We start from the raw sequence: 13,625 nt of genomic DNA on the forward strand, positions 1-13,625 counted from the left end.
GCAGAGGCGGGGCTTGCTAAGGGGAAGAGCCTCCGGGGAGCCTATATTCGCGAAATGCCGGAGCCTCGGGGCGGGGCTCAGAGAAGGGGCGGGGCTTCCGGGGGACCAGTTCGGGGGTGGGGCCCTGCCCGGCGGCGCGAGGATTGGGCGAGGGGGCGGTGCCGCCAGAAGCCGAGACTGCGAATGGCCGAGGCGGGCTCGAATCCGGAGGCTGAGGGCTCCTAGGAATCGAAGTCTGGGGAAGGGGCAGGGCGGGGCTTAGGGAAGGGGCGGGGCCTCTAGGTCGGAGCCCTGGCTGGGCCGGGGCGGGGCTTGGGGCGGCCCAGCAGCCGCCTCGCTATCTCCCTACCGCGGTGGCGGTGGCGGCGGCGAAGGAGGAACTCTACGCGCTCTGGCCGCGCTCCTGCCCCAGCCGAAGCTGACGCTGTAGCCCGCTCTGGGCCGGGGCCATGGGCGCCCCGCGCCGCCCGGGTCATGAGGACGAAGGCGGAGACAGCGGGCCCACCGCTCGAGCCCGGTCAGTGCCTCTCTGTGGGCCCAAGCCTCACCCAGGGAACGAGGGGACCCCGCCCTAGCGCGGGCTGGGTCCAGCTGCGCGACCTTGGGTGGACTCTCGCCTCGCTCCCCCCACCCCGCCCCGGGTCAACTGGGATTTCCTTATACTCCCAGGGCTGGGACCCCAGTCTGCAAGGTGGGAGGGTCCGGGTGGCAGGGGCACCACCTCCCCCAGAAGCGAAAGCTGCCTTGGGAGATCCCGTGCCTTAGGGGAGCTGGAAGGAACTGAGGCCGAGACTGTCACGGAACTGGCCGAGAGCACAGAGCAGTGGAAGGGCCCTTTCCCCTGGCCACCCACACTCTGCGTTTTGCTCCAGTTCTTCACCCTCTGGTTCCTTCTGCCCAGCGGTAGCCTGAGCCCCTTTGGAGCGGAGACCAAGATGCGTTCAGTACCTTGGGCTTTAGTTTGCTTGTCCAAGAAGTAGGGGTGGAGGGAGACGTGATTCCTGCTCTGCTTAAGGCACAAGATTGTTGAGAAAGGGAAAGCGCTAGTAAACTCTGAGGTGAGGAGCCAATTCCTGGGAGAGGTCAGGAGCATGTGGGGACCTAAGGTGTCAGTGGGGCTGTGGCATCACACCCAGGGAGTGTTCTCCTTTGTGTTTGCAGTGTGGAGTAGAGTCTGATGCTATACTGGGGTTTAAATCCCAACTCTTTCAATGACCTAACTCTGTGATCTTAGACGCGAGACTTGCTTTTCCTGATCCTGACATTTGTAGGGAGCTTTCTATGGGGCAGACGTGTGCTAAGTTGTTTACATGCAGTACCTCAATCCTCATAATGCCTCAGTGAAGTAGTTACCCCTGCTGTTTGCACTTTTGCAGATGAGCATACTGAGGCTGAGAGAGCTTAAATAACCAAGGTCAGTGGACTACCTTCCTCCCTGGAGACAGCCCCCAACGGAAGCCAGGCCAGGGCCTTTTAAGTAGACCATAGCTCTCGTAGGGCAGTCCCTTGTCCAGGCATCAACATCTGGCAGTGGCTTTGGGCTCAGAAGGCTAAAGTCAGGACAAATGCCAAGGCTTGCCTACCCTTATCACTCCCCACAAGAGCGTATTGAGATCCGACATGCTCATGCCAAGGCTGGGGATGGCAATGTGAGTAGGTTGAGCCCTGTGGGGCCTCAGAATTAAGGTGTTCTAGGGCACAGGGCAAGAAGAGGAAGAGCATCTGAGTCACTAAGGGCCCTAGAGGGCAGCTGTCCTGCACCACATTTTACTGCTGGGCACAGGGGAAGGCACAGACCCAGTCATAACCTGGCAGAAGATGGCACAGCTAGTCTGTGCCATAGTCCAAACCACAGAGTAAGGAGGGAGCCTCAGAGGGCTGTAGCCTGGGGGGACGGAGGGAGGGGGAGCAGTGACAAGTAGGCCCAGGCATCTCAAGGGATAAGGTCCTTTTAAAAAATGCCTTCCATTCACCAAGCATGTGCCCACTCTGGGTTGAGGGTCAGGAGGAGGCAAATGCAACCCTGTCTCTATCTGTCACCGAAAAATTCTCTGTCTAGTGGGGAGAGCAGATGCCACCTCAAGGACTCTACTGAGAGGGAGGCGGATCAGAGCATTGGGCGTTCAGAGATGGGAGACAACATCCCAGACTAAGAGATATTCAAGAGCAAAGCCTGGGGAATAAACAGCCTGAGTAGAGAAAAACAAAGGCAGCGTGTGACTGCAGTGAGGGGTTCTTGAACAGGGAGGCATCGCCATGATAGCACAACACCCTGCCTAGAGCTCTGCCGTTGCTCAGCCCGTTGCAGGCAGTTATATAGAATATGAGTCCCTTAGATCATACTGACTTTGTAAAAGAAAAAAAAAGTAGAATATGAGTTCCTAGAAGTCAGGGCTTGGGTCTTTAGTTGCCTCTGTGTCCCCAGAGCCTAGCACATAGTAAGTGCTTAATAAACAAACAAGTAAGTGCTTCCAACAAATATTTATTGAGTTACTACTAAGCATCAGATACCAGGCACTGAGAATAACAGTAAATGAGATTAGCAAGGTCCCTGCTGTTGTAGTCCATTTGTGCTGCTATGACAGAACACCCAGGACTGGGTAATTTATAAACAACAGAAATTTAATTTTTCACAATTCTAGAGGCTGAGAAATCCAAGATTAAGGCGCTGGCAGGTTCAATGTCTGGTAAAGGCAGATAGTGCAGTGCTGTGTCAGTGTCCTTACATGATGGAAGGGGTGGAAAGGAGATGCGTGCTGTATCTTCACATGGCAAAGAGGAAAAGCACAGGCCGGGCCCGGTGGCTCACGCCCGTAATCCTAGCACTCTGGGAGGCCGAGGCGGGAGGATCGCTCGAGGTCAGGAGTTGGAGACCAGCCTGAGCAAGAGCGAGACCCTGACTCTACTAAAAATAGAAAGAAATTATCTGGACAACTAAAACTATATAGAAAAAATTAGCCAGGCATCATGGTGCATGCCTATAGTCCCAGCTACTCGGGAGGCTGAGGCAGAAGGATCGCTTGAGCACAGGAGTTTGAGGTTGCTGTGAGCTAGGCTGATGCCACGGCACTCTAGCCCAGGCAACAGAGCGAGACTCTGTCTCAAAAAAAAAAAAAAAGAGGAGAAGCACACACACAAAAACATAGCCTAAGCTAGTTTCCTCCAGCCCTTTTATAAGACACTCATGACTTAATCACTTCCCAAAAGCCCCCACCTCTTGATACTATCACAAGGAGGATTAAGTTTCAACATGAACTTTGGAGGGTCACATTCAAATCATAGTTCCTCCTGCCCTTAGGAAACTTACAGACTAATGAGGAGACACAGTGCCTTGTTGTTGGCACTTTTGCTAAGCACTGCGAAGGAAAGACTCAAATGACAAGAAGGGGCAGCCTTGAGAACAGCAAGGGGGAGAGAGTTCCAGACAGGGAGCCACACATGCAAAGGCCCTGGGGTAGAATAAAGGCCGATGGGCTCACAGGGTAACTGGAACACAGGTGAGGGCCAAGATAAAGCTGGAGGTGCCTAGGTTGGGCAGGGCCCTGCAAACCATGGGAAGGGGTGAGAACTGTATTCTAAGAGCAGTCGGAAACTGAATGAGATCCCTCCATCTGCTGTGTGCAGGGGCGGGAGAGGGGCTAGGAGTGGAATTTGGGGCAGAGGATGAGAAGTCAGGCGGGACTGAATCTGTGGTAGTGGTAGGAGACGAATGTGCGAGGGCCTTGAATGAAGGGCTTGGTTTCCTTTTAGAAGCACGTGGGGTAAGGGGAAGGAAAGGAATGAAGCCTCAGCCCAGCCCGGCTTAGCATACCGGGCCCCAGCTGGGGAGCAGGGTGCACGTCAGCACCTGCAAAGTACTTTTTACAGCACCCTGAGTGCTGGCATCTGCAGTGGCCCATTTCACAGAGGGAGAAGCAGGCTCGGAGAGGTCAGGTGACTGCCGCCCATGCCATCCTGCCTTCCACAGGCCCTGCTGCATGCCCTTGGAGGCAAGGGGTGGAGAAGAAAGAGGCCAGGAGCAGGTATAGTAGGTTCCTGCCTCCCGTGAACATATAAGCGGCCCAGCGGGGCACAGACAGCTCTGTGCCAGGGTCACATCCCGTGAGCCAAAGCGTGAACTCAGGCTGGGAGGAGTGCAGATGAGGGAAAGGGCGTAACCAGCCTGGGATCAGGGAAGGCCCCGGAAGTGGTGGCGTCTGAGCCAATCCTTGAAGGCTGGGGAAGGTCAGACGTAGGAGGCTAGGCACCTGGGACTCGGACAAAGGCCGGCAGGTCAGAGAGGCCAGGACAGACTCCAGGACTAGAGAGTGGCCCTCCTGGGTGGTGCCTGCAGGGGAGTGGTGGGACCTGGGGCCGGCACAGCAGGTGGGCTCCTGGGGGGCCTTTGCATGGAGTGGTCATGCAGGCCAGCAGAGGCCCCAGAGACCCTTGAGATGGGGAAACGACAAGGGGCTGGGTTTTCATGTGCCGAATGGGTGTCATGAGCGAGTCATGAGTGGTGTCGGGCAGAAAAAAGTCCCTTCTGGTTCTTTAGACTCTGAACTTTGTTCAGATTCACAGCACGGCTGAGGAGGGTCCTGTATGCCATGGGCCTGCTTGCCCCCACCTCAGGGCCTCAGCACGTGCTGTTCCCCTCTGCCGCGTGCTCCCTGGCTCGCAGCTCTCTCAGGCACACCCCCGCCATCTTCCCTAGCACGGGCCCCTGTTTTTCTCTTAGGTTTGTTTGTTTGTGGCATCCACCAGGACAGGGATTTTGCGTTACCACTCTATCTCCAGGACACGTGCCAGGCACTTGCTAGGCTCTTGGGAAATGTTTGTCAACTGAATGACTGAATCAGACCAAAGTCCCCCCCGTTTAGGGATGGCCAAACTCAATCCAGCAGGAGGAAGTCAGCTGCCCAGCCCGCAGCCAGCCAGTGGCTGAGTTGGGAGTGGAACTCTAGGTCGGGCCCTTTCTGCTCCACCTCACAGCCTGACGAGGGCAGACCGAGAGGTGACCTGGGGACGGTGGGGGACAGAGCTCAAAGGAGCATCCCACAAACCACACAGCTTATGCAACAGTCCCCTCCTCCTTGCTGTGGGCTTCACACCCTGACGGTCCTGCGGTCTTTGGAGTCAGGGGAACCCATGGGGAACTGGTGAGCTCAGAGACTTGGATGTGCTGAGTGCTGCCCATGTGCCGGTCCTGGGACGAAAGCAGGAAGCAAAACAGCCCCTGTCCTTGCTTCCTCAGAGCTCCAGCCGAAAAGAAGGTCTCCGAGCGGGAGGTGCGGGGGCTGTGAGTGCACATAGTGGGTGCACATAGTGGGGCACTGGGCCCGAGAGAGGTGGCACCGTGGAGAAGTGACGTCCACGGGCAGGAGTTAGCGCAGGCACCTGGGAAGCCAGGAGGTTCCGGGCAGAGGGACCAGGTGGGCAAAGGGATCATGACAGGTGAAGGTTCTGCCTGCAGGGTGGTCCGCCGAGGGCTAGGGGTGGTGAGGAGGCGGAGGGTGCTGGGCAGCAGCCACCAAGGTGTTGTCCTAAGAGGTGTGGGCCCCAGCCCACTGGAGGATTTCGAGTGGGGCTGACCGGCTGTGGCTCATGCTTGGGGAGCTCCCTGCTGTTGCAAGGAGAACGGGCTGTGGGCTGGAAGGGCTGTGGGCAGTGGCCGTGGCAGGCTCTGTGCCACAGGTCTGCAACCTCCCTCCGTTTCTGTGCAGGGGACTTTGTGCAGCTGCCTGTGCCCATCATCCAGCAGCTGTACCACTGGGACTGTGGCCTGGCCTGCTCCAAGATGGTGCTGCGGTGAGTGGGCGGCCCAGGGCTGGGGGCCAAGGACGTCCCCGTCCATACCACCTGCTCCGACTCAGGGGAGACCCAGGAGGGACCTGGGTGGGATTCATTGTGCACATAGCTGGCCGTGGCAGGGCTTGAAAGAGGCCCAGCTTCCACCTGAGCCCAGTCCTATCTGCAAAAGTGAACAAGGGGTATAGTGGGCCTTCCGGGTCTCCACTGTGGTGATGCCTGGGGACTTTGGGGATGCCCAAGAAGTCCTAGGTGCCCAGGCCTGCCCCACAGAGCAGCCCCATGTCTGGAACAGGGGCCCTCCACCCTCCTGGCCTTGGTCTCCTGGGAGACTGGGATGCTGACCATCGAGCAGAGGCTGCATGAATATCACAGGGACCTTGACAGTCAGAGCCAGGAGGGACCATGGCCATCACCTGAGTTTTCAGCTGGCTGCCTGGAACCCCCTGCAGAATGGGGTCAGCCAAAGAGTTTTGTGCCTAAAACTTTGCAAACCATTGATGTGATCCAAGGGCCTCATCTTAGAGACAAAGCTAATGAGGCCAGAGAGGACAGTGACTTGCCCAAGGTTACATGGCCCACAAGAGACGAGAGACCAGAGAAGCAGGATCCAGGCCCTCGACTCCGGGGCCCTGACAGTCCTCGGGTTGTTCTCGGGCAGATCGTGGACAGGACATGGGGCTTCACGATGAAGGAGGCAGCCTTCTGGGGACCAAGGGCTCTGACGGTGGCTCTTGGGCCCGCAGGTGGAGTGCAGTCGGGCCAGCTTCCCCTGGAGAGCGAGCCCACCTCTGTGTCTGCCCACAGGTACCTGGGCCAGCTGGACGACGGTGAGTTTGAGAGCGCCCTGCAGGAGCTGCGGCTGACCAGGAGCATCTGGACCATCGACCTGGCCTACCTGATGCGCCACTTTGGCGTGCGGCACCGCTTCTGTACCCAGACCCTGGGCGTCGACAAGGGCTACAAGAACCAGGTACGCAGCCGGCCTGCGCGCCTTTCTGCGTGGGGCCAGAGACCTAGGCCACCTGGAGCAGCGGCAGATGGGCTACGGGCAGGATTTGTGAGCCAGTCAGAGCAGGTGACCTTGACGTCCCGCCTGCACAGAGGGTCTGAGCGTCGAGTCCTGGCTCCTGCCCACCCACCTTCTGCCTTCCCCAGCCTGTGTCCTTGCCCACCGTCCTCAACACAAGGCAGGCCCAGGATCTCAGAGCGTGTCACTCTGACCTCACTTGGCCATCATTTGCCCCTTTGCTTCCTGCTCATCAGGACAGCTGGCTCTAAGCTGGGGAATTGGTATTCTGGAAGAAAACCAAAATACTATCTTTTCAGCCGTGTCAACACAGTGTGTTGCAGGGAGCGCGCCTGGCGGAGCCGAGCTGTGGCTGAGCCGTCCCTCACCTCACCGCCCTTGCTCATCTGCTACTCCCGCCCACCGTGGCATACTAGCCCAGGGCGGCTAACCTTCCCCGGGGAAATGACCTTTGCCGGGCTGCCCGCCCACCTCTTGAGCACACTCCTTGTGATCCTGCACACGCCCGGATCAGGACAAACACAGCTCTCTGACCCAGAGTGCTGACGTGCTGTCCTCTGGACCTCCGCCTCCCTAGCATGCTCTTTGCTTCATCCAAATAGGGCGAGGGTGGCCAGGGCGGGCAGCCAGGGCGGCGGCCGCTCCAGCCTGCACTTCTCTCTTCAGTCCTTCTACAGGAAGCACTTTGATACGGAGGAGACCCGGGTGAACCAGCTGTTTGCACAAGCCAAGGCCTGCAAGGTGCTGGTGGAGAAATGGTGAGCTCCCTCCCCTCCCCACCGGCCCTCTCTCACCTGCCTGCTCACCCGGGGACTGCAGTGGGGGAGGCCGTGGGATGGCGTCTGGGAAAGGCCAGGACTCGGGGGTCAGGCAGAACTGGGGCTTCCCACCCGGGTGGCTATGGACACTGACTTGCCCCCCTGAGCCTTGGTTTCCCCATCCATAAAGTAGAGATCAGTGCGGCCGCATGACCCAGGCTCCAGCCTGGCGTGGCTCCTGAGCAGGTGCGGGAGGACAGGTGAGCAAGACAGACTGCGGCCAGCCCTTGGGCTGCTCACGGAAAGGTAGCATGGGACAGAACACAGGAGCCCTACGGAGAGTGACGGCCTGAGGAATGTGCTGGTACAGCGATTGACAGGACGGAGCAGGAGGAGCCAGCGTGTGGGCTGCCTGGGGAGGCCCGTCTCCCTGATCTGCCCACGAGCTGCTGTGACCTCACAAGGCCTTCCCCTTCCCGTCACACGCTCAGGCTGGATGCAGGCAGACCCTGGAGCAGCTTGCCCAGGTGTGGGTGGCGTTCTCAGGCTCTCCGTGGGGCCGTGCTCACGCCTGCTGCCTCTGGTCCCTGGTCAGCCCCCCCTGGATCCCTCTTCTCAGATTTCTCCTTTCTTTACAGATTTACATTTTCATCATGTGCATAATGTAACCACATGATACGTAATTTGGAAAAATGGGGGGGAATCTCCACTCTCCTTTGGCCCTATGAGCACATGCTGGAAGTAGAGGCAGCAAATGTTTACTTAGTGGCCCGTGACAGGCGCCATTTCTCAGAGGAGGAAACTGAGGATGGGAGAGACCCAGCCACGGTCACCCCCGCGTCTTGGCCGTGCCCTGATCTGAACCCAGCATCCCCACACTCCATTCCACGAAGCCTGCAGCTTTCCTCGCAGCCCGGCCCCGCTCTCTCTCACGCCACTGGGAACCCGGCCAGCTATTTTGTTTCAAAGACCAAATGGGAAAATGGCATGTTTCCTTGGCCAAGGCAGCAGACCAGACTGCCCCGTGACTCGGCTGTGGCCGGAGCTGGGCCAGGCCACGTGGTGCTGACGCTGCCACTCCTGGAGAGGGCCCGAATGGGTGAGCACCCTCACCAGCAAAGATGGGGGAGCCTGTGGCTTAGGGCCCCCCAGCCCCTTCTGCTCCTTCCGCCTTTTTATCTGGATTCGCTGCCTACTGGAGGGCACAGAACGAGGCAGCGCCTATGAGTCTGCCTCGGAGTGGGGGTGGCAGCTCCAGGAAGCCGTCACCACCGACCTGGGGGTTTTCCTGGAAGCACCGCCGACCAGCCCTTCCTGGGCAGCCCCTTCTGCCACAAGGAGCCTTAGAGAAAAAAGAAAAATAGCCCTTTCAGAGAAGCATTTGGTTTTGAAACTGGCTAAGCCGTGCTTGGCTCAGATTTTGGGGATGAGATTGGGCCAACAGTTTCAACGTAAACTACACGATTTAGGGCAGAGGAGAGACAGGGCTTGGCAAAAAGAACCCACTAACCAAGCAGGGGGTGGGGTTCCATGTGCTGCTCCAGTGGTTCTTTGCCGGGCCCACCTGGAGCTGACCTCCAGCTGTCCCTACAAAGGGCCTGACAGGGCCAGCTTGTCCTTGTGCACACTCAGACCGCCCCCCCAAAGCCTCCCCCCGCCAGCACCAAGCTGAGCCTGGGCCACAGTGACACGGCAGGGACGTTCCCACCTGCATGGAGCTCAGGGTGAAGGGAAGAGGAGCTGGGCCCCGAGCTTTGTAACACAGGGGACCGGTGCAAGCAGGGACCCACTGACCCCCTCCCGCCCACAGCACGGTGAGCGTGCAGGACATCCAGGCGCACCTGGCGCAGGGCCATGTGGCCATCGTGCTGGTGAACTCAGGGGTGCTGCACTGCGACCTGTGCTCCAGCCCTGTCAAGTACTGCTGCTTCGCCCCCAGCAGCCACCGCTGCTTTTGCCGCACACCCGACTACCAGGGCCACTTCATCGTCCTGCGCGGCTACAATCGGGCCACCGGCTGCATCTTCTACAACAACCCCGCCTACGCCGACCGTGAGTGCTGGGTGGGCAGGGTGGGGCGGGGCTGTCTGCAGTCACTGTCCCAGGTGCCCGGCCCCACAAGTCCCTCCCATTCAACCTGGTGTGGCCAAGACCTTTCACCAAAGCCCCTGCTCCTCCTGGGCTCGCCACTCTGGCCATGCAGGCAAACCAGCCACAAACCTGCAGCCAGGCTGGCCTCGTCCACAGCCTGGCCAGCCCCACACCACTGCCTAGGTCCCCGCCGCACCATCTCACGCTGCACAGGCTGCAGCGCCCCCCCTCCCTGCCCCCAGTCCTCCCAAGACAGCCAGCACCGTCCTCAGACATGAAAGTGACCAGCCCCAGCCAGGCCTGCCCACTGCCCGGAGGCAGACTTACCTGTCAGTCTGTGTGGCCCGGGTCATGTTTCTTCCTCCCTCTGCGCCCCACTCTCGCCAGCTGCTAAACTGGGGAGGGGTCAGAGGAAGCTCATGAAGGCCAGGATAGGCAAGGAGGGCTTCTGGGGGGCAGAGGACTTGAGCGGAGAGGGTGGCCATGCAGGAGGGACACAGACCTCACCCGGCTTCCCTGGGTGCCAGCGGGGTGGGTGCTCTCCCCCCACCCACTGACCCTGCTCTGCCCTCCCTGCCCCTAGCAGGAATGTGCAGCACCAGCATCAGTAACTTTGAAGAGGCCAGAACCAGCTATGGCACAGACGAGGACATCCTCTTTGTCTACTTGGACAGCTGACAGCTGGAGCCTGGTGTGCCCAGGCCCTCAGACCCCACCCCCACCGCATCCGGGCCCACTCAGGATGCCCAGGCCCAGGCCCGGGGCTGCTGGAGCCGGGATGCGGAGCTGCAGCCTCAGCCCATCTGGCAAAGCCCTGGGCAATTCTAGGAGGTTGCGACAAGGCTGCTGCGTCCGCTGGTGCTGTGTGTTGTCGTGCTGCTCACCCTGAGCACCTGCTGGGTGCTGGAAGCGTCCCCAGAGCATCTGAGAGGAGCCTTCCCCCAGGACCCTGGGCCCGACTCCAGCCGTGCCCAGAGAAGTCCAGCCCCAGGGTGCCCTTCCTGCCTTCGAGCTGGACCCAAGACCAGGGAGAGGCCTACGCTGGTCTCCCCATAGACGCTGGGACTGAGCCTGGGGAGAGAAGTCGCGTGACAGATACCAGTTGTCAAGACAGCATCTGGGTGTTCGGAGACAGGGTAGCTGACCCCAAGACCCCGGGGGTGAGGACTGTTCTAGGCCCCTCTCTCCTGGGAGTGCTGCAGACCCCATATGCCCCACGGTGGATGCCACTGCGTCCTCCTGCCTCCCGGCGGGCCCAGGTTTCTGTGGCTGGTTATGGGGCCTCTGGCACAGACACACCTCACAGCCACTGAGCCCTGCAGAGCCCCAGCCCTTGGGGACTCTGAGGCCCCCCACAGCCCTCCATATCCTCCACGCCTTGGGGGCATGGGCTGGTGGGTCTGTTGGCCGGCAGCACAGAGGGTGCTGTGCGAATAAACAGCTGCCTGGGCCCCAGAGAGCCACCACACCCAGAAGGCCTCCTGACACCAGCCTAAGTCCTGACAGCCGGGCCCGTGTTCTGACCTCGGGGTGCGTGGAGCCCCATGTCCCTCAGGGCCGGGTGCTAGGGCCTGCGCTTCTGAAGCTACAGGCAGGGGCAGCTGCAGCCTGGCACCCAAGCTGGTCCCCACGCCAGGACCTTTCGCACAGAATGCTGGCTCTCTCCTGCTGTGCCCGAGAAGGGCGCGCCTGCCTGGGCTCACACGACACGGCGCGTAGCGTAGATGGCTGTTTCCTTCCTCTCTTTTTCTTTTGGTTGGGTGGGGGGGTGTTTGTTTTTTCTGAGATTTGAGTTTTCATTTTTGAGGGGTGAGGATCACCTTCAAGTAAAACAATAATAGCAAGAGTGAAGGTACTTTGGAACCACTAACACCTCTTTTCACCCGGCAGGTAAGCCGGGCCAAGTTCCTTTTCACAGGGAAGAGGGCTCGGCCGGCGGTCTGAGTAGCAGGTCTGGGGAGAGTCTGCCCAGCACAGTGGTGGAGCTGGGTCTTGAACCCATGACTGCACCTAAAATAATAAGGGAAAGGGATCATTCCCAAAGGGGCTGGGGACACCCACCCCTCATGGCCTGTCTCTGCCAGAAGAGTAACAGCAACACCATCCCTGCACCTCTGGGTCTTGGTCTTCCAGTGCCCAAGGTGTGGCGTGGTGGCAGCTGTTGTCCCCACCCATCAGCTCACCCCGGGGTGGCACTGGGCTCTGCTAACAAGGGCTGTCAGACCACCCAGCCATGTTGCTCCTCAACACCAGACGCAGCCTTTGGCCAAGAGGGAGATGCTGGCTGAGCAGCACCCTGGGTTTCAGAGACGGGTGTTGGCTTCAGACTGGCCTCGTCTCCGTTGCCTTAATGCTGGTGGCCCGGGGTGCAGGGAGCTCTGGCACCCAGCCCAGGAGGACCGCACAGAGCAGCCGTGGGGCGTGGGCATCCTCGGGACACATTCGGGCAAAACTGGTGAGAACAGCTGCATGAAGGGCACCGGTGGGAGGAAGTGAAGCTTTCAGGGTGGCTGGACGTGAATGGGGCAGAGTACACGTGCTGGACACGGCCGTGGGGAGTGGCCTCCACAGAGTGGTCCCAGCACCTCAGTCCATCCAGGACGTTTAGAAACACTCAGTCCCTGGGCCCGGAGGACAGCTTTTCAGGGCAAGCCACAAGTTAGAGGTCATCTGTAAGATTAATGAAAAGCTGCCCATTCCTAAGACCTATCTGCCTGGGGAGGGTCACAGAAGTAGGATGTAGGCCACGCTGTGGCATTCTTGCACAAGTCATGAAAATGAGACCGGAGAGAGCCTGGATGTCAGGGACTTTTGCCCGCAGCACGTGGCACCCACAGCTGTCCAGCCTGTCCACACGCCGGGGCCCGGCACAGCCTCAGAAGCCATGAGGGCCAGCGGGCTTTGTTCACTCTAGCCACAGGGGGATGAAAGGGATCTTTTGCATTGCAGAGATTTTATACATAAATATATTTTGTTTGTAATGAGCCATTCTCAATAAACATTATTCTCATTGCACAAATGGTGGCAGCCCCTGGCTGGCCTTCCGGAAGCTGCATTAATCTGCACAATCCCTGTCCCCTTCCTGAGTTCTCAGCACAAACACGCGGGAACCCAGGTCCTTGACTCAGCGTCCCCAGGCTCAGCTGGGACAGGCCCAGGTGTTGCTTTCCAGGCCCATGTTCCTCCCGCTCGGGCCTCAACATCTGTGCAAGGCCTGGACAAGTGGTGATGCGGGTACGAGGGCCTCGGGGCTCAGCTCCCCCGAATTGTACCCAACGCAATTATGGGAGATGAATGAGGGAGGTGTTGGAGGAGGGACAAAAGAGGGTAAGACAGTGAGTCCGGTGGAGTTGGCTGCTCAGAGCAGGCAGGGTCAGGACAGTGGGGGACACACCAAGGACTCCTGGTGGGGGAGACACTGGGAGCTAAGGGGCCAGACCAGAGCAGAGGTCTGAGCCCAGATGCCACACCATGGCAAACTACCCAGGGGTGAAAGGGCACACGTGTCATCCAACCCTGCTAATGGTCCACACCGCTTTGGGGTAGGGTATGGTACCCCCGTGCCCAGCTGCCTTGTGAGTCCACCTGTCTGCACACCAGCTCATGAGGCCCACTCCCCCTTGGGCCCCAGGGGCCACTAGAGAACACTGGACACCTGGTGCCAGGCAGAGACACTGGGACAAGCCACAATTAGACATAATCAACGGCTTTACAAATAGAATCAGACATAGTGGCCGTAGAAGGCATTGTGCGATTTTATTAGTTTTCTATTGCTGCATGGCAAATTACCCCAAAACTTAGCAGTTTAAAACAACAAACATTTATTATCTCACAGTGTCTGTGGCTCAGGAATCTGGGTGCAGCTGAGCTGGTGCCTCTGCCTCAGGGTCTCTCATGAGGTTTCAGTCACCTCAGGGCTAGACTGGGACTGGACCATCTGCCTCCAGGGCTGCCGGCCA

General features: G+C 59.2%; 1 protein-coding gene across 7 annotated transcripts; it reads left to right on the forward strand.

Annotated features, from left to right (window-relative positions):
- The first annotated feature begins 341 nt into the window (after positions 1-341).
- Positions 342-12,706, forward strand: GUCD1 (guanylyl cyclase domain containing 1). 7 transcript variants are annotated; one of them, XM_069496697.1, is made up of 6 exons: positions 342-517; positions 5,703-5,787; positions 6,595-6,760; positions 7,484-7,575; positions 9,386-9,627; positions 10,253-12,705. In XM_069496697.1, the coding sequence occupies exons 1-6, from the start codon at positions 475-477 to the stop codon at positions 10,342-10,344; spliced, it is 720 nt and encodes a 239-aa protein (XP_069352798.1). In that variant the 5' UTR covers positions 342-474; the 3' UTR covers positions 10,345-12,705. The 7 variants fall into 7 exon arrangements, with proteins under 7 accessions (XP_069352798.1, XP_069352792.1, XP_069352795.1 ...); XM_069496691.1 differs by having other exon boundaries at positions 414-517; positions 10,250-12,706; XM_069496694.1 differs by having other exon boundaries at positions 414-517; positions 9,515-9,627; positions 10,253-12,706.
- The last annotated feature ends 919 nt before the right edge of the window (positions 12,707-13,625 follow it).

This window comes from Eulemur rufifrons, chromosome 21, assembly GCF_041146395.1.
Source record: "Eulemur rufifrons isolate Redbay chromosome 21, OSU_ERuf_1, whole genome shotgun sequence".
NCBI classification, from domain to species: Eukaryota; Metazoa; Chordata; class Mammalia; order Primates; family Lemuridae; genus Eulemur; species Eulemur rufifrons.